The following is a 21,165-nucleotide window of genomic DNA, read 5'->3' as shown; positions in this document are numbered from 1 at the left end:
TCAACAAAAAGCCTAGCCAGTAAAGGACTTCCACAGGAATGTGCACGTGTAATATGTGACACCAATTTTACATAAACCTTCTATTTTTCAAGAATAGTGTTAATCTGTTCTCTTTGCACAAACAGATAGACATTTTTTCTCCGGAAATCTCTGAGGAAACACAAATCTGGACAAACATTCTAATATTGAAATGCTGACTGTCAATTTCTTCACCTCAAAAACATCAGGATCATAATATCTATTCCTAACAGTAACCCCTCTGAAAAGCGCTCCACTTCTCTTCCCCGTCTCCCTCTCCCTCTCTTTTTGTTGTTGTTGGTATTGATTCTCATTAGCGGTTGCGAAAGCTGCAGCTACTTTTCCTGGGGTCCATACAGAACATGAAACAATACAGAACATTAATAGACAAGAATAACTCAAGGACAGAACTACATACATTTAAAAATGGCACACAGCCTACATATCCAGGTCAATTAGAGGAGAGGCGTTGTGCCGTGAGGTGTTGCTTTATCTGTTTTTTAAACCAGGTTTCAAAAAACAGCAATATGAGATGGAAGGGAGTTCCATGCAATAATGGCTCTATATAATACTGTACCCTTTCTTGAATTTGTTCTGGATTTGCAGACTATGAAAAGACTCTTGTTGACATGTCTGGTGAGGTAAGTGTGTGTGTCGCACTTACCCCACCAGACACACACACAGATCTTCCTTTCCTTACACCACAGTGAATTGCTGAGCTGTTTAAAAGGTGCTCCATTTTGACAGGGACTTGACTCATCCAATCCAATCTCCGTCTGTGTGGGGCGGGGACTCTGTGGACTGCTAGTGCTGAAAGAGAGTTTTGAAACTTACCTAGAGTGTCTGTTGATGGGAGAGTCTACACTGCAGCCGAGAGAGAGAGAGACTTTCACTCTCTCCTATTAGATGGACTGAGCAGGACGAAAGAAAACGGATCAAATCAAAAGCCAAAGACTTTGACATCAAATCAAAGCAGGTGTGTTCAGTAAAAAGACTTGTTCCATACTGCCATGGCAGACAGCATGACTGAGGAGTCTGACTACTACCCTGGGAAGGATGATCTGGACTGGGGATATCAGGAAGGTAAGGGCTTTGGAGGTTTTTAGTAAACACTTGTGTACCAAACACTTGTTTCCCTTTCTCTCACAAAACATAACTTTCTTTACCATTTAGGCACCAAACAATGCATGCATTGATATGGAAATTATTTATTCTCAGATATAAACAGAAAAAAATAGCCATCTCTTCTCTCTCCCTCTCTCTCGTTCTCTATTCTCTCTCTCCCTCTCTTTCATTCTCTATTCTCTCTCTCTCTCTCTCTCTCTCTCTCTCTCTCTCTCTCTCTCTCTCTCTCTCTCTCTCTCTAACATACAGTAGGTAAAGAACCCAAAGAAGGTAGGGTATTTTGATCAATGCACTTCTTATTGGGGTAACTTGATCATGCAAATGATGTATAGAACTGAACTTGAGATTCTGGAGTCACACCCATGATTAAGTATTCTTAGAGAGTAGTGGTCTAGCTACCATGCTTTTATGGTTCTGGGCTTTTAAGCGCTCTTGTCCAGGGCACCATTGTGTGCATTGTCTCAAAATGCCTCTGGGCACTTGGAGGGTAATTGTCAAGGTTTCCAGTAGCTGGAAAAAAAACAAGAGAGCTTTTATAACCAAAGTCAAGAGCTAAACTTTTCGTAACTAATGTTGTTATTGGTGTTGACTTGAAATAAAAAAGAATCTGGTTGGTAGGGGATAAAGTCATCCATACACTGAAAGAGAAGAGAGGACTTGTCTGTAGCGCTAACTAACTTAGCCTCACTGTTTCCGCACATTCTTCTTATTCTGTTTTTCACACTGTGTATTCATATATTCACTCAGCTCATTCTAATATATCTACTACTCTACATTGCATTTGTTACACTGTTTGTTCACACGGCGTATTTATATACTGGATTCTTGACATAGCTCACTGTCATTTATCTACCTCTACATGTCATTCTTACCCACTGGGCACACACTGGTTGAATCAACGTGGTCTCCACATCATTTCAATGAAATTACGTTGAACCAGCGTGGTATAGATGTTGACGTCTGTGCCCAGTGAGTAGTATATATTTTTGGTTTGTATACGCATAGATTGTATTTGGAATACTGATAGTGTTGTTTGGGTTGTTAACTGGATTCGTTGTGACATTTGTGATTTCTTGTTCTAGTTTTTGATTATTATTTGTGTACTTGTTTGACATTATACTGCATTGTAAGGAACGAGTAACAAATATTTCACACTTACAGCCAAGTGATAAATAACTTTGAAATAATTCAGGGCATGCTATGGAAAGAGCAGAGACCTAAGACCGCTAGCTAACAGAATGTTCTTACAAAGTGTGAAAAGAAGTGACAATGAGAAGGAGAAGATTTGTACTCTTTGTGGAAGATTGAAGGAGGGGGTATGATGAAATGTGAAAAAGAGAGGAAGAGTGTCAGTGAGGTATAGACAGAGAGGAAGATGGTGTCAGTAGGGTATAGACAGAGAGGAAGATGGTGTCAGTGAGGTATAGACAGAGGAAGATGGTGTCAGTGAGGTATAGACAGAGGAAGATGGTGTCAGTGAGGTATAGACAGAGAGGAAGATGGTGTCAATGAGGTATAGACAGAGAGGAAGAGGATGTCAGTGAGGTATAGACAGAGAGGAAGAAGATCCAGTAAAAAGAGAGGAAGTGTGAGCGGTGTTGAGAAAGAAGAGCTAGAACATCCTTGTGTCCCTCTGGTGAGGGTTATTCCTGGTACAGACTCCCCAAGTGCTCAGTTCAGTGACACTCAGAGATTGGTGTACTCTTAGCCCAGTTTAGCTTCAGTGTGTGTGCGTGTGCGTGTGTGTGTGCGTGCATACACATTTGTGTGTCCTCGGGTATACTTAGTTTATGCTGCTTGTGTATTCAAAGGCTGGATTTACACTCCACCAGACATACTCCGTCACCACTTTGTGACTTCACCACACACCATAGAGGACTCTGTATGGAGGTCTCAGTGCAAGCCAGAGGTTGTAACCTCACTGAGATTACTTTAAGGAGAGCATTTGGTGGAGTTTAAGTCTAAGTTGTGTGGGTTTTCAGGTGTAGAGTGGGGTTTGCTGTTCCCTGATGCGAATGGGGAGTACCAGTCCCCGATCAACCTGAACTCCCGGGAGGCCCGTTATGACCCCTCTCTCCTGGACGTGGGGCTCACGCCCAATTATGTGGTGTGTCGGGACTGTGAGGTCATCAACGATGGACACACCGCACGCATCATTCTGAGGTCCAAATCAGGTGAAATTACATTACCACAGGATCATCAAAACAATGAATGGGTTAACTGTACCTGAACACTCCACTAGACTGGGGATCTTGCAAACACCTTTTCAATGAGCTCACATTAACCGTAATAACTGAGCGTTGAGTCAATGACTGTGTGCTGCGTGTGACACACACTTAGAGAAATCAGAGTTGCACCAGAATTCAGACCTACATTCAAAATCCCCAGCTAATTTAATATGGTCTTCATTTCTTGTGTCTGCTCTTGACGCTCTGGGTTTCCTGTCTGCAGTGGTAACTGGTGGCCCATTGCCAAGTGACCACGAGTATGAGCTGCATGAGGTGCGCTTCCACTGGGGCAAGGAGAACCAGCGGGGGTCAGAACACACCGTCAACTTTAAGGCCTTCCCCATGGAGGTATGAGTCTCAGCCAAACACACACACACATACACACACACACACACACACACACACACACACACACACACACACACACACACACACACACACACACACACACACACACACACACACACACACACACACACACACACACACACACACACACAGTCTACTTCAAGGCCATGACCATGGATGTTTGTCTCAGTTAGAGGCCACTGTCACAGTACTCAGATAGAGGGAGTTGGTATGTTATTTTCACATAAAACAAGATTATTTAAGGTCAGGGCTTTTGTAACGGAGTCCTGTATGGCTCAGTTAGTAGAGCAGGGTTGTAATTCCTGGGGCCACCTATACACAAAAATGTATGCACAAATTACTGTAAGTTGCATTGGATAAAGCATCTGCTAAATGGCATATATTATTGTTATTATTATTATACAGTATATTAGCTCGTTACTATGTTTCATGTATTTACAAATCACTGAGAACATTGATGTAAACAAGTGTTTGAAAGGCCCTGGAGAAGCTATGCTGCTGGTGGTTTGGCTTTATAAGCTTCCTTCTCTATCACAGGTGCTTGGTACTCTATTTCAAATTGAAGAGTGCACTTACGTCCCATAAACCTGCTCTGTCTCGGCCCTGTCGTCTACAGCCTCATTCTGCCTATGATCTTTCTGTCTGTCTGTCTCTTTCTCTAAGTATCAAATGTGGTTGATCTCTTTTGTGATCAACTTCCCTATAATATGATACAATATAAATATAATACAATAAGTGTGCTTCCCCCCCAGCTCCATCTGATCCACTGGAACACAACGCTGTTCAACAGTGTGGAAGAAGCCCTGGCGAAGAAGAACGGAGTTCTCATCATCGCTCTGTTTGTGCAGGTATTGATTTGGTTCACTCTGTAGTGATATGAGTCCTCTCTTCTCATGGTCTGTATGGTTTTTAGGGACTTGCCAACTTGGTACTGTAATTCATATTATATGAGCTTTGACACTAAAGTCAACATATATCCATCCACTTGTTTTTCAATTGGACTGAGAAAACCCCCAACATTCAAATAACCACAACAACATTTGATTGACGTGAGCTGGCTTGAGGCTTACTGTTTACCTAAACGTATAAAACCGTCTGTTTTAAGTGAACCCATCACTTTGTCCTTCCTGTTTTTGAAAGATCCAAGAGTTTCCCCCGCCACCACCACATCCTGGCAGGACTCACGTCAGCAACCCCATGTTAACACCTGTTAACGTCACAACATAATGCTTATATGTTAGGACAGTGATATTCAAACTCGGTGTCGCAAAAACTGCAGTGGGGTCGCCAAATTATTAATTTTTAATAAAATAAAAAAAAAAATTTTTTTAGGAAGAGTACAGATTATTGTATGGGACGTTTTTGTGAAAGAATTTGAAAAATGTAATTGGTTTATTTGAATTTTGTTAAGAGATGAAAATGTGATGAATTGAAGGTTATTTGTTAAAACTTCTCTAGGGTAGGGGGCAGCATTTGGAATTGGATGAAAAGCGTGCCCAAATGAAACTGCCTTCTACTCAGGCACAGAAGATAGGATATGCATATAATTGGTAGATTTGGATAGAACTCTAAAGTTTCCAAAGCTGTTAAAATAGTTGTTTGTGAGTATAACAGAACTAATTTCCATTCAGGAAGTAGGATTTTTGTTGTTGTTGTAGTATTCTATTCAATGCCATTACAGTATCCATTGACTTATGACTCAAATTGCAGTTCCTATGCCTTCCATTAGATGTCAAGTCTTTAGAAATAGTTTCAGGTGTGTATTTTGAAAAATGAGGGAGTAAGACCAGTCTGAATGAGTGGACCCTGCCGTGTCACAGAGCTTTTTCATGCGCGCGACTGAGAGAGTGCCTTTCTTGTTTACCTTTTATATTGACGACGTTATTGACCGGTTGAAATATTATCGATTATTTAGGCTAAAAACAATCTGAGGATTGATTATGAACATAGTTTGAAATGTTTCTACGAACTTTATGGATACTATTTTGATTTTTTTGTCTGCCTGTTGTGACTGCATTTGAGCCTGTGGATTACTGAAGAAAACGCGCAAACATAACGGAGGTTTTTAGATATATAGAGACTATCAAACAAAAGGAACATTTATTGAATAAATTAATGTCTTCTGAGTGAAACCATATGAAGATCATCAGAGGTAAGTGATTAATTGTATCTCTATTTCTGACTTGTGTAACTCTTCTACTTGGCTGGTTACTGTTTGTAATGATTTGTCTGCTGGGCTATGTTCTCAAATAATAGTAAGGTATGCTTTCGCCATAAAGCATTTTGAAATCTGACACCGTGGTTGGATTGACAAGAAGTTCATCTTTAAACCTATGTAAAATAGTTGTATCTTTTCTGAATTATTATAATGAGTGTTTCTGTATTTGAATTTGGCGCTCTGCAATCTCACTGGATGTTGGCCAGGTGTGACTCTAGCATACCCTAGAGAAGTTCATGTAAAAATCGAAATGGACGGATTTTTAAGGTTGTGTCATTATATTTGGGGTGGGGTCTTGAAAAAAATGCTAAAACAAATGGGGTCCCCAGAAATTCTGGCAGAAAAACGGGTCCCTGCTGAAAAGGTTTGAATACCACTGTGTTAGGACCCTCTTTCCTTAACTCTTTCTGACTCAATGCCCTTGACATTGTTTCCTTCAGATAGGGAAGGAGCATCTGGGGTTGAAGGCCATAACAGAAGTGCTGCAGGACCTACAATACAAGGTAAGACGTTGCCATCCATTTTGTTGTCCAAGTGATCTTGTTATGGCGAAGATGTTATGGTTATGAGTTTTCATGGTGATGAGAGGGCAGATGTTATGATAAATTACTGATATGACCTAAGGGTGTAGAAGCCCAATGCTTAACTGAGAGATAGAGAAAGACATACAGAACATAGACATTCAAATTAGGGTCCGTGCTATCAGGGCTCCTTGGGACGTCCCTACTCCATTGAAGTTGACATTTAAAAGGGTTAAAGTAAGGGTTAAAGTAAGGGTTAAGGTTAGGGTTAAGGTTAGGGTTAAGGTTAGGGTAAGGGTAGGAGTTCAGGTCCCAAGACATCCCTACCCTAAATAGCATTAACCATCAAATTAGTCAGTTAACAAGAAAAATCAGCTGCAACGGTTGGAGCATGCAGCAATTTATTAATTTATTGATTTTTCAATGAAACCTGATGCAATTAATGCTCCAGGTTGATTTGAGACCATGTGGAACATGTAAGATTAGACAGGAGAAATGTTGAATGTGAAGAATGTGAAGGAAGAGGTCCAGTAGTACAGATGACATGGTGGCTAAATGAAGAGTACATTACAAATGAAGCAAAACAACCAATATTCTTTGTTTTGTTTTGACTTATCTTTACAGGGGAAGACCAAAATAATACCGTGCTTCAATCCCAACACACTACTTCCAGGTGAGTCCTTCATCTAATTGTGTATAATTCATGCTTGCATGTATGGTGTGACACAGTATTAGATGAAGTTATGGTATGTGTTTGTTGCTCCCTACAGACCCCCTCCTGAGAGACTACTGGATATATGAGGGCTCCCTGACCACACCTCCATGTAGTGAGAACGTCACCTGGATCCTGTACCGCTACCCACTCACTATCTCACAGTTACAAGTAGGCCATCTAACACAATGGCCTGGTCAAAGCAATCAAATGTATTTTAGAAATCTATTTGTACATCAGCAGTTGTCACACTTATATCTTTTGTCTTGCCAATTCCCCCTCTTAATACACACATAAACAATCAATGTCTCAAAGTTTAAAAATCCTTATTTAACCTGTGTCCTCCCCTTCATCTACACTGATTGAAGTGTATTTAACAAGTGACATCAATAAGGGATCATAGATTTGACCTGGATTCACCTGTTTTGTACACTGTGTACTGCCGACGTGATCGCCCGATGTGGTCTCAACAGGCTATTCTGTTACGATGTCGCCGAAGGACCATCTACCAGCCCCAGCCCACTAGCTTTTCTGAATGCTGTGTCCCCTGCTCACCTATCATAGTAGTGACAACCGAACGGCACCCTGACTCGCCTATTGCTGCTCTTTTGACCCTATGATCACTCGGCTACACAGCTGATGCCCCCTGGACTGTTTCAATAACACGGTACCTCATTTTGTTTACCTGTCGGCCCCAGCATCGAACTCAGGTCCTTTATGTACCTAACTGACCCGCTCTGCCCATTCATCGCCATTTACCCGTTGTTGTCTTAGCTCTCCTGATCAACACCTGTGATTGCTTTATGCCTCTCTCTAATGTCAATATGCCTTGTCTACTGCTGTCTTGGCTAGTTTGTATTGTTTTATTTCACTGTAGAGCCGTCAGTCCCGCTCAACATGTCTTAGATAGCTCTTTTGTCACACCCCACACACATGCAGAGACTTCACCTGGCTTAACTGGTGCCTCCAGAGACGAAACCTCTCTCATCGTCACTCAACACCTAGATTTACCTCCACTGTACTCACATCCTACCATTCCATTGTCTGTACATTATGCCCTGAATCTATTCTACCACGCCCAGAAATCTGCTCCTTTTATTCTCTGTTCCCAACGCACTAGATGACCAGTTCTTATAGCCTTTAGCCGTACCCTTATCCAACTCATCCTCTGTTCCTCTGGTGATGTAGAGGTTAACCCAGGCCCTGTAGCCCCCAGTTCCACTCCTATTCCCCAGGCGCTCTCATTTGTTGACTTCTGTAACCGTAAAAGCCTTGGTTTCATGCATGTTAACATCAGAAGCCTCCTCCCTAAGTTTGTTTTATTCACCGCTATAGCACACTCCGCCAACCCTGATGTCCTAGCCATGTCTGAATCCTGGCTTATGAAGGCCACCAAATATTCTGTAATTTACATCCCCAACTACAACATTTTCAGACAAGATAGAACTGCCAAAGGGGGCGGAGTTGCAATCTACTGCAGAGATAGTCTGCAGAGTTCTGTCATGCTATCCAGGTCTGTGCCCAAACAGTTCCAGCATCTACTTTTAAAAATCCACCTTTCCAGAAATAAGTATTTCACTGTTGCCGCTTGTTATAGACCCCCCTCAGCCCATAGCTGTGCCCTGGACACCATATGTGAATTAATTGGCACCCATTTATCTTCAGAGTTTGTACTGTTAGGTGACCTAAACTGGGATATGCTTAACACCCCGGCTATCCTACAATCTAAGCTAGATGCCCTCAATCTCACACAAACTATCAAGGAACCTACCAGGTAGAACCCTAAATCTGTAAACACGCACACCCTCATAGATATCATCCTGACCAACCTGCCCTACAAATAGACCTCTGCTGTCTTCAACCAGGATCTCAGCGATCACTGCCTCATTGCCTGCGTCCGTAATCAGTCCGCGGTCAAACGACCACCCCTCACCAATGTCAAACACTCCCAAAAACACTTCAGCGAGCAGGCCTTTCTAATCGATCTGGCCCGGGTAACCTGGAAGGATATTGACCTCATTCCGTCAGTAGAGGATGTCTGGTTATTCTTTGAAAGTGCTTTCCTCACCATCTTAAATAAGCATGCCCCATTAAAAAAATGTAGAACTTAATACAGATATATCCCTTGGTTCACTCCAGACTTGACTGCCCGTGACCAGCACAAAAACATCCTGTGGTGTACTGCATTAGCATCGAATAGCCCCATGCCCCTATGCAACTTTTCAGGGAAGTTAGGAACCAATATACACAGGCAGCTAGGAAAGCAAAGGCTAGCTTTTTCAAACAGAAATTTGCATCCTGTAGCACAAACTCCAAAAAGTTCTGGGACACTAAAGTCCATGGAGAATAAGGGCACATCCTCCCAGCTGGGAAACACCGTCACCACCGATAAGTCTACGATAATCGCTAATTTCAATAAGCATTTTTCTATGGCTGGCCATGCTTTCCACCTGGCTACCCCTACCCCGCTCAACAGCTCTGCACCCCCCACATCAACTTGCCCAAGCCTCCCCACTTCTCCTTCACCCAAATACAGATAGCTGATGTTCTGAAAGAGCTGCGAAATCTGGACCTCTACAAATCAGCTGGGCTAGACAATCTGGACCCTCTCTTTCTAAAATGATCCACCGAAACTGTTGCAATCTCTATTACGAGCCTGTTCAACCTCTCTTTCGTATCGTCTGAAATCCCTAAAGATTGGAAAGCTGCCGTGGTCATCGCCCTCTTCAAAGGGGGAGACACTCTAGACCCAAACTGCTACAGACCTATATCTATCCTACCGTCTTTCTAAAGTCTTCGAAAGCCAAGTTAACAAACAGATCACCGACCATTTCGAATCCCACCGTGCCTTCTCTGCTATGCAATCGGGTTTCCGAGCTGGTCCTGGGTGCACCTCTGCCACACTCAAGGTGCTAAATGATATCATAAGCACCATCGATAAAAGACAATAATGTGCAGCCTTCTTCATCGACCTGGCAAAGGCTTTCGACTCTGTCAATCACCACATTCTTATCGGCAGACTCAACAGCCTTGGTTTCTCAAATGACTGCATAGCCTGGTTCACCAACTACTTCTCAGATAGAGTTCAGTATGTCAAATCGGACGGCCTGTGTTCCGGACCTCTGGCAGTCTCTATGGGGGTGCCACAGGGTTCAATCTTCGGGCCGACTCTTTTCTCTGTATACATCAATGATGTTGCTCTTGCTGCTGGTGATTCTCTGATCCATCTCTACGCAGACGACACCATTCTGTATACATCTGGCCCTTCTTTGGACACTGTGTTAACAAACCTCCAGACGAGCTTCAATGCCATACAACTCTCCTTCTGTGGACTCCAACTGCTTTTAAATGCTAGTAAAACTAAATGCATGCTCTTCAAACGATCGCTGCACGCACCCGCTCGCCCTTCTAGCGTCACTACTCTGGACGTTTCTAACTTAGAATATGTGGACAACTACAAATACCTAGGTGTCTGGCTAGACTGTAAACTCTCCTTCCAGACTAATATAAGCATCTCCAATCCAAAATTGAATCTAGAATCTACTTCCTATTTCGCAACAAAACCTCCTTCACTCATCCTGCCAAACATACCCTCGTAAAACTGACTATCCTACCGATCCTTGACTTCGGCGATGTCATTTACAAAATAGCCTCCAACACTCTACTCAGCAAATTGGATGCAGTCTATCACAGTGCCATCCGTTTTGTCACCAAAGCCCCATATACTACCCACCACTGCGACTTGTATGCTCTCGTTGGCTGGCCCTCGCTTCATATTCGTCACTAAACCCACTTGCTCCAGGTCATCTATAAGTCTTTGCTAGGTAAAGCCCCGCCTTATCTCAGCTCACTGGTCACCATAACAGCACCCGCCCATAGCACACGCTCCAGCAGGTATATTTCACTGGTCATCCCCAAACCCAACTCCTAATTTGGCCCCCTTTCCTTCCAGTTCTCTGCTGCCAATGACTGGAACAAATTGCAAAAATCACTCAAGCTGGAGTCTTATATCTCCCTCACTAACTTTAAGCATCAGCTGTCAGAGCAGCTTACTGACCATTGCACCTGTTCACAGCCTATCTGTCAATAGCCCACCCAACAACCTCATCCCCATATTGTTATTTTGCTCCTTTGCACCCCAGTATCTCTACTTGCACACTCATCTTCTGCACATCTATCACTCCAGTGTTAATGCTAAATTGTAATTATTTCGCCACTATGACCTATTTATTGACTTACCTCCCCAATATTACTACATTTGCACACAGTGTATATAGATTTTTCTATTGTGTTATTGATTGTATGTTTGTTTATCCCATGTGTAATTCTGTGTTGTTTGTGTCACACTGCTTTTCTTTATCTTGGCCAGGTCGCAGTTGTAAATGAGAACTTGTTCTCAACTGGCCTACCTGGTTAAATAAAGGTGAAATAAGAAAAAAAAAGTAATAGGGCTCACATGGAAAGAGGAGTCTAAAATAGCCCAGGACAGGCATTCAGTAAAATGCTAATATTTATCCACACCATAATCACTACACAGAACACTTAATTAATCTATCACCACTCATTCCCTTCCATGTAACTTCTCTCTCTTTCTTCCTCCATTTCCCTCATCTCATCACTCTCTTTCTCATCCCTCTCTCCCAGATTGAGGAGTTCAGGAGGCTGAGGTCCCATCTAAAAGGTGCTGAGCTTCCTGAGGGAAACGATGGGATGTTGGGAGACAACTTCCGCCCCACTCAGCCCCTTAGTGACAGGACGGTCCGGGCTGCCTTCCAGTGACACCCCCTCCCCCAGTCCATCCTCCATGGGGAATCCCTAGCTACATGTTCCACAGGTAAAGGTCAACAGTCAGACTGTTCTGAGCCCCTCACAAACTGACATATAATTTCAGGCCCTTAGAAGGTTTGTTTTTAGAAGTTTCTTGCGGAGAGGTACTTTTAGCAATACAGCCAATAGTTTAGCAGCGGTCCTGAGTGGCACAGCGGTCTAAGGCACTGCTTCACAGTGCTAGAGGTGTCACTACAGACCCGGGTTTGAGCCCATGCTGTATCACAACCAGCCGTGATCGGGAGTCCTATAGGGCGGTGTACAATTGGCCCAGCGTCCGGGTTAGGGGAGGGCTTGGTTGCGGGTGACTTTACAAGTAGGCCGTCATTGTAAATGAGAATTTGTTCTTAACTGACTTGCCTCATTTAAAAGGGTTAAATAAAAATAAAATATTGATGCATAGACTATGTTCTTCCATGACCTGGATTGATGGATAATAATGTATACCACAAAGAACCATGTATCAGGGTCACATTGGCTTGCCCTGGAAGTTATACTTTAACAGAAATAGGCCAGGTATTTCCCAGAGGTACAATCATAATGGTACCACTAAACACTGGAGCCGTGGCAGAGCTATAGTAATAATGAGCTAACCCAGTTCTCCCACTAATCTAGGACTAGCTGTGTTGTGTGCGTGGACCGGAGCAATATATCTATTTTAGAGCTAGCATTGGGAACACCTAGGATACTGGCAAATTACTCATTTTGAAAGGAGTGGGTGGATTTGGATGTGCTCAATTGAGGGCACATGGACAAAGTGGGTCTAGACTCACAACTGTTTTATGCAAACAGTGAAGAGAAAGAACAGGATTGTATCAAAGAGCCAGATAAGCCCATTGTTTGGTAGTTTGACAGTGTAAGTATAAGTGTATCAACGTTTCAACTGGGTGGAAAAGGTTGTATAATAGTTGTGAGCTGCTATGTAGCTACAGAGGGAAATGCCAGAGGGACAGTGGAAGAGATAGTGGAGTATTGTCTCTGGTAAGGGATATTTAAGTGGTCATGTGACCTGGCCAGACCTGAGAGGGGCCAGGAAAGGGGGAATAGAGGAAGAAGTAGGAGGGATAGAGGAAGGGGGTTCTGAAGGGACTCCAATTGCATAATTAAGCAATACCTTAAATTACATTGCCAAACCATTCGTAGTTAATTATAAGGGAATAATGCATGTAATTACATTGTAGCATGTTTGTAAATGCAGGTACTGTAGTTAAATGGGTCTGCCAAATGTTAGTTCTGTTTACCATGGAAATACAAAAAGGACGGTGGTCAGTACTGCAGAATTGCATGTACTTACTAGATATAATTGTAACAATCATATAAAGTGCATAAGTGATTTTATAGGTTATTGCACCAGTAGGAACTCTGGAATAAGGATTATGTGACAAAACGTGTGGCTGAAAACATCACATTTCTAGCTCTGTAACCATCATAGCTCATCCAAAGAAAACAGGATATTAGTTTGTGGATTTTAGAGCGGAAAATATTACATCTTAACATTGTACAATGTCCAACAATTCCAATCCAAAACATGGGACTTATAAAATAACACTTTGCTCTTCTATCTGCCACCTTTGTTTCCAAAGTCTTAGGGCGACATTATTGCTGGAATGTTCCGACATCTACAAAACATTCCATTTTTTCTTTTCACAGTGAAACAAGAGGAGGAGATAAAGGAGAGGAGAGGGAGAAACAACCTTGCTGACTCGGCTGGATGGTTGGATGTTATGTTACATTGGATCACTTGGACTGGGAGGGAGCTAACAAAGGCACCATTTTACTCTGTGTTGATGAAGGCAGTGCTGACAGATCAACCGGCTTACTTCACCTGTGACCTGGAACCAATGGCATTAATACGTGTCATATATCAGTTTTCAAACAATGTAAAAAATATATATATATATTGAGTTAATAAAGTCGCATACAAACATGGTCTCTTTTCTTCTTTCTTGAGTAAGGCAGCTCCAAAATGCAGGTGTTTCAGCCTGGCTCAGTGCTTTCTGTGGAGGGACAGCATGCGGAAAATACAGTGTAGGGATTGGTAATCTTCTCTAGTTGCGCTGTGATTGGCTCAGTCTTGTCACTCACGGAGACACTGCGTCACATCAAAATCTACAGGGAGAGCTAGAAAGTTCAAGCCCCTTTGGGTGCTGCCATAGATTTACATTAGAAGTGCCCATCCAAGAAGGCTCAAGGTCATTGGCCACAGATAGCAAGCTAGATAAGCTGTTATCATCATGAATCACGTCGACAATCTACTGCCAAATCCTTTTCAATACTTGTGAAGAGAAATTATAGATAAAAAGTATTGGTGCTCATCGGCCATTGGACATAAACATTACACAACAAGTTGGAAATCGCAAATTCAACAATGAGGTGGTGGAAGGAATCAGTGGCTAACTGCAGGCGTTGCAAAGCAAATCACAATTTTTCATCCCCTGCCTGCTATTCGGTGGAGAAGGTGTGTGGTTCAAGTCTTCAGTTTAAGGGTCTCTTTTCCAAGCTTAAAAGGATAAACGTTAACAAGGTTGGGTAGGTTATGACCAAACGGCTCTCCTGTGAAGTCGTGACTTGCGACATACACGTAGTTTCCTGAATCAGGTCACAAATGACAGTTACTAGCTACCTGTCCAAAATTGTAATCAGTAACGTAACTTTTGGATTACCCAAACTCAGTAACGGAATCTGATTACATTCAGTTACTTTTAGATTACTTTCCCCTTAAGAGGCATTAGAAAAAGACAAACATGTATGTTACCAATTGAAGGACATCAATTGCAGGATAAATCAATGTTAAAGTTTACAGTGAGGGAAAAAAGTATTTGATCCCCGTTTGCCCACTGACAAAGAAATGATCAGTCTATAATTTTAATGGTAGGTTTATTTGAACAGTGAGAGACAGAATAACAACAAGAAAATCCAGAAAAACGCATGTCAAAAATGTTCTACATTGATTTGCATTTTAATGAGGGAAATAAGTATTTGACCCCCTCTCAATCAGAAAGATTTCTGGCTCCCAGGTGTCTTTCATACAGGTAACGAGCTGAGATTAGGAGCACACTCTTAAAGGGAGTACTCCTAATCTCAGTTTGTTACCTGTACAAAAGACACCTGTCCACAGAAGCAATCAATCAATCAGATTCCAAACTCTCCACCATGGCCAAGACCAAAGAGCTCTCCAAGGATGTCAGGGACAAGATTGTAGACCTACACAAGGCTGGAATGGGCTACAAGACCATCGCCAAGCAGCTTGGTGAGAAGGTGACAACAGTTGGTGTGATTATTCGCGAATGGAAGAAACACAAAAGATCTGTCAATCTCCCTCGGCCTGGGGCTCCATGCAAGATCTCACCTCGTGGAGTTGCAATGATCATGAGAATGGTGAGGAATCAGCCCAGAACTACACGGGAGGATCTTGTCAATGATCTCAAGGCAGCTGGGACCATAGACACCAAGAAAACAATTGGTAACACACTACGCCGTGAAGGACTGAAATCCTGCAGCGCCCGCAATGTCCCCCTGCTCAAGAAAGCACATATACATGCCCTTCTGAAGTTTGCCAATGAACATCTGAATGATTCAGAGGACAACTGGGTGAAAGTGTTGTGGTCAGATGAGACCAAAATGGAGCTCTTTGGCATCAACTCAATTCGCCGTGTTTGGAGGTGGAGGAATGCTGCCTATGACCCCAAGAACACCATCCCCACCATCAAACATGGAGGTGGAAACATTATGCTTTGGGGGTGTTTTTCTGCTAAGGGGACAGGACAACTTCACCGCATCAAAGGTACGATGGACGGGGCCATGTACTGTCAAATCTTGGGTGAGAACCTCCTTCCCTCAGCCAGTGCATTGAAAATGGGTCGTGGATCGGTATTCCAGCATGACAATGATCCAAAACACATGGTTAAGGCAACACAGGAGTGGCTCAAGAAGAAGCACATTAAGGTCCTGGAGTGGCCTAGCCAGTCTACAGACATTGATCCCATAAAAAATCTGTGGAGGGAGCTGAAGGTTCGAGTTGCCAAACGTCAGCCTCGAAACCTTAATGGTTTGGAGAAGATCTGCAAAGAGGAGTGGGACAAAATCACTCCTGAGATGTGTGCAAACCTGGTGGCCAACTACAAGAAACGTCTGACCACTGTGGTTTTGCCACCAAGTACTAAGTCATGTTTTGCAGAGGGGTCAAATACTTATTTCCCTCATTAAAATGCAAATCAATTTATAACATTTTTGACATGCGTTTTTAAAAAAAATATTTTTGTTGTTATTCTGTCTCTCACTGTTCAAATAAACCTACCATTAAAATGATAGACTGATCATTTCTTTGTCAGTGGACAAACATACAAAATCAGCAGGGGATCAAATACTTTTTTCCCCTCACTGTACATAGCTGGCCATATGGATGTTAAATGTTACTTTATGGGTCGGTTATGTAGGCTTCTTCTAACCCATCGCATACTACCACATATAGTAATACGATTCAATTAGACATTTATTTTTAATGTAAATATATATCAGAATTCCAGTCATTCCAATAAATGTTATACCCCTTGATCTTCAAGAATATGACTTGGAAATATGGAAGTATAGATTAGCCAAATTGTTTTACCTGAGCATAACCCCAAAACTAAGGACTTCTTAGCCAGCCCTCCTCTGTTGTTTATGATTTTGTTGTCATTGAGGACGGATTGGGCTCATTGATTCAAGTTGGAAAAATAAATACTGCGCTCATTGAATGGCATGGTTTGAGCACTACCGAAAAGTGCTATTTACATGTGAAAAATGAATGTTATATGCTGCATTTGCTATAGGCCTCTTGCTGACCTTTTCGTTGGTGACACTTTGTTATCTTCATAATATGTACAGTGCCTTGCGAAAGTATTCGGCCCCTTTGAACTTTGCGACCTTTTGCCACATTTCAGGCTTCAAACATAAAGATCTAAAACTGTATATTTTTGTGAAGAATCAACAACAAGTGGGACACAATCATGAAGTGGAACTGTATTGGATATTTCAAACTTTTTTAACAAATCAAAAACTGAAAAATTGGGCGTGCAAAATTATTCAGCCCCCTTAAGTTAATACTTTGTAGCGCCACCTTTTGCTGCGATTACAGCTGTAAGTCGCTTGGGGTATGTCTCTATCAGTTTTGCACATCGAGAGACTGAAATTTTTTCCCATTCCTCCTTGCAAAACAGCTCGAGCTCAGTGAGGTTGGATGGAGATCATTTGTGAACAGCAGTTTTCAGTTCTTTCCACAGATTCTCGATTGGATTCAGGTCTGGACTTTGACTTGGCCATTCTAACACCTGGATATGTTTATTTTTGAACCATTCCATTGTAGATTTTGCTTTATGTTTTGGATCATTGTCTTGTTGGAAGACAAATCTCCGTCCCAGTCTCAGGTCTTTTGCAGACTCCATCAGGTTTTCTTCCAGAATGGTCCTGTATTTGGCTCCATCCATCTTCCCATCAATTTTAACCATCTTCCCTGTCCCTGCTGAAGAAAAGCAGGCCCAAACCATGATGCTGCCACCACCATGTTTGACAGTGGGCATGGTGTGTTCAGGGTGATGAGCTGTGTTGCTTTTACGCCAAACATAACGTTTTGCATTGTTGCCAAAAAGTTCAATTTTGGTTTCATCTGACCAGAGCACCTTCTTCCACATGTTTGGTGTGTCTCCCAGGTGGCTTGTGGCAAACTTTAACCGACACTTTTTATGGATATCTTTAAGAAATGGCTTTCTTCTTGCCACTCTTCCATAAAGGCCAGATTTGTGCAATATACGACTGATTGTTGTCCTATGGACAGAGTCTCCCACCTCAGCTGTAGATCTCTGCAGTTCATCCAGAGTGATCATGGGCCTCTTGGCTGCATCTCTGATCAGTCTTCTCCTTGTATGAGCTGAAAGTTTAGAGGGACGGCCAGGTCTTGGTAGATTTGCAGTGGTCTGATACTCCTTCCATTTCAATATTATCGCTTGCACAGTGCTCCTTGGGATGTTTAAAGCTTGGGAAATATTTTTGTATCCAAATCCGGCTTTAAACTTCTTCACAACAGTATCTCGGACCTGCCTGGTGTGTTCCTTGTTCTTCATGATGCTCTCTGCGCTTTTAACGGACCTCTGAGACTATCACAGTGCAGGTGCATTTATACGGAGACTTGATTACACACAGGTGGATTGTATTTATCATCATTAGTCATTTAGGTCAACATTGGATCATTCAGAGATCCTCACTGAACTTCTGGAGAGAGTTTGCTGCACTGAAAGTAAAGGGGCTGAATAATTTTGCACGCCCAATTTTTCAGTTTTTGATTTGTTAAAAAAGTTTGAAATATCCAATAAATGTCGTTCCACTTCATGATTGTGTCCCACTTGTTGTTGATTCTTCACACAAAAATACAGTTTTATATCTTTATGTTTGAAGCCTGAAATGTGGCAAAAGGTCGCAAAGTTCAAGGGGGCCGAATACTTTCGCAAGGCACTGTAGCTGTTTAAAGGGCAAATCCACAGGCGAAACAATAATAAAACATACACTGGACAGAGGAATTTTGGAAAACAGTTTTATGGACAGACAAATCTAAGTTTGAGGTGTTCGGATCACAAAGAAGAACATTTGTGAGATGCAGAAAAAAATGAAAAGATGCTGGAGGAGTGCTTGACGCCATCTGTCATGGTGGAGGCAATGTGATGGTCTGGGGGTGCTTTGGTGGTGGTAAAGTGGGAGATTTGTACAGGGTTAAAGGTGATCTTGAAGAAGGAAGGCTATCACTCCATTTTGCAACGCCATACCCTGTGGACAGCGCTTAATTGGAGCCAATTTCCTCCTACAACAGGACAATGATCCAAAGCACAGCTCCAAACTATGCAATAACTATTTAGGGAAGAAGCAGTCAGCTGGTATACTGTCTATAATGGAGTGGCATGCACAGTCACCGGATCTCATCCCTATTGAGCTGTTGTGGGAGCAGCTTGACCGTATGGTACTTAAGAAGTGCCCATCAAGCCAATCGAACTTGTGGGAGGTGCTTCAGGAAGCATGGGGGGAAATCTCTTCAGATTACCTGTCACGATCGTCGTAAGAAGCGGACCAAAGCGCAGCGTGGTGTGAATGCATCATTTAATAGATTACGAAAAACACAAAGTAAACTGTACAAAAACAATAAACGACCGTGAAGCTATCATAAGACCTGTGCTGACACAAGCAACTAACATAGACAATCACCCACAAACAAACAGTGAAACCCAGGCCACCTAAGTATGATTCTCAATCAAAGACAACTAATGACACCTGCCTCTGATTGAGAACCATACTAGGCCGAAACATAGAAATCCCAAAATCATAGAAAAACAAACATAGACTGCCCACCCCAACTCACGCCCTGACCATACTAAATAATGACCAAACAAAGGAAATAAAGGTCAGAACGTGACATTACCTCACCAAATTGACAACTAGAATGCCAAAGGTCTGCAAGGCTGTAAATGCTGCAAATGGAAGATTCTTTGACGAAAGCAAAGTTTAAAGGACACAATTATTATTTCAATTAAAAATCATTATTTATAACCTTGTCAACGTTTTGACTATATTTCCTATTCATTTTGCAACTCATTTCATGTATGTTTTCATGAAAATAAGGTCATTTCTAAATGACCCCAAACTTTTGAACGGTAGTGAACATCAATAAGGGATCATAACTTTCACCTGGATTCACTTGGTCAGTCCATGTCATGGAAAGAGCAGGTGTTCTTAATGTTTTGTATACTCAGTGCACATGGGCAGGTCTGGTTTAATAATGTAAAATCATTTCAGGAGACTCATATGCTAATATTTGTTGAGATGTTTCGGTTGGCTTCTAGCTCCTGTCCTTGCGGTATTGAAAGCTGAAGAGTGTTTTGGTGTTTTTAGATATCTGCTTATCTAGTGGTAGGAAGCTTGACAATATACGTTTAGACCACAGGGTGCCCTCTCTTGTAAAAACAAAGGAAACATGCATCAAAGGTAAATTACCTCAAGGGCTACAGACACACAGAATGGCTCAGATTTACAGGTTATGAAAATTAAACAATGAGAGTCTTGTTGTGATGTTTTTAGACATTTTACACGGTACTGTGATTCTTGTACTGATAGTCATTTGATGATGATAAAGATGACTATTACTGTAAGTTAACAATAAAAGGTCAAACTGTTCTTAGTAATACATTTGTCACTGGTGTTATGTCAACCATCTAGCCTGTCACATGGACCTACTCAATTTCCCATTACACCACTAAAGAAGTTCACTACCATCCAACTAACTGCCAAAATAAAGGAAACACTTGTGTAAATGAGGGATAAATTTGATTTGATTTGATATAAAGTACTGTATATTCAAAGCAGGTGCTTCCACACAGGTGTCGTTCCTGAGTTAATTAAGCATTTAACATCCCTTCATGCTTAGGGTCATGTATAAAAAGGCCCAGTTGCTCATTATTTTGGCTAACATGGCTAGAAGAAGAGATCTCAGTGACTTTAAAAGAAGGGTTATGCGTGCATGTGTGTCTCTCAGTTATCAAATCTCAACCCAATTGAATACTTATGGGAGATTTTGGAGCGGCCCCTGAGAGAGCGTTTTCCACCACCATCAGCAAAACAGCTAATTATGTAATTTCTCGTGGAAGAATGGTGTCTCATTCCTCCAAGAGTTCCAGAATCACTTCTTGACAGTAATGTACTGTTAAACCAAAGTTTATTTGGAATTTATGGTAACATCCAATACTTTTTTAAAACTGTAGCTTACAGGTAACTAGCTGCCAGTAAATTCCAGTAAAAACAACAGGATTTTTTTTACAGTGTACATCCTGGTGTAATCATACCCACCTATCTAACACAACTAATCTGCCCATAGGGAGCTCTCATCTCACAGCGCAACAGTACAACAAAGTTCCACACATAGTATTAGTATAAGCTTAAACACACAGCTAAGCCATAAACATGCTGTAATACAGTACAGGACAGTGACTGAGGTCCTTCTAGTGCCTTGCGGTTGGAGGCCGAGCAGTTGCAATACCAGGCGGTGACAGGCGGTACCAGGCATTGCTCTCAATGGTGCAGATGTAAAACTTTTTGAGGATCTGAGGACCCATGCCAAATCTTTTCAGTCTC

General features: G+C 42.1%; 1 protein-coding gene across 2 annotated transcripts; it reads left to right on the top strand.

Moving 5' to 3' along the window:
- Nucleotides 1–771: 771 nt before the first annotated feature.
- Nucleotides 772–13,943, top strand: LOC110508819 (carbonic anhydrase-related protein). 2 transcript variants are annotated; one of them, XM_021589653.3, is made up of 10 exons: nucleotides 772–1,101; nucleotides 1,393–1,413; nucleotides 3,126–3,317; nucleotides 3,595–3,719; nucleotides 4,493–4,588; nucleotides 6,399–6,461; nucleotides 7,104–7,152; nucleotides 7,250–7,362; nucleotides 11,836–12,025; nucleotides 13,669–13,943. In XM_021589653.3, exons 1-9 carry the CDS (start codon nucleotides 1,029–1,031, stop codon nucleotides 11,968–11,970), a joined length of 867 nt encoding a protein of 288 aa, XP_021445328.1. In that variant the 5' UTR covers nucleotides 772–1,028; the 3' UTR covers nucleotides 11,971–12,025; nucleotides 13,669–13,943. The 2 variants fall into 2 exon arrangements, with proteins under 2 accessions (XP_021445328.1, XP_021445329.1); XM_021589654.3 differs by lacking the exon at nucleotides 1,393–1,413 and having other exon boundaries at nucleotides 851–1,101.
- The last annotated feature ends 7,222 nt before the right edge of the window (nucleotides 13,944–21,165 follow it).

The sequence above is a fragment of the Oncorhynchus mykiss genome, chromosome 28 (assembly GCF_057628025.1).
Source record: "Oncorhynchus mykiss isolate SJ-2025 chromosome 28, ASM5762802v1, whole genome shotgun sequence".
Taxonomy (NCBI): Eukaryota; Metazoa; Chordata; class Actinopteri; order Salmoniformes; family Salmonidae; genus Oncorhynchus; species Oncorhynchus mykiss.
This window is presented reverse-complemented; position numbering and strand designations above follow the sequence as displayed.

Coding starts and splice junctions, on each gene's coding strand:
- LOC110508819 (XM_021589653.3), top strand. CDS start 1,029: ATGGCAGACAGCATGACTGAGGAGTCTGACTACTACCCTGGGAAGGAT. Junction 1,102..1,392: donor GGACTGGGGATATCAGGAAG/GTAAGGGCTTTG, acceptor TCTAACATACAG/TAGGTAAAGAACCCAAAGAA. Junction 6,462..7,103: donor TGCAGGACCTACAATACAAG/GTAAGACGTTGC, acceptor TTATCTTTACAG/GGGAAGACCAAAATAATACC.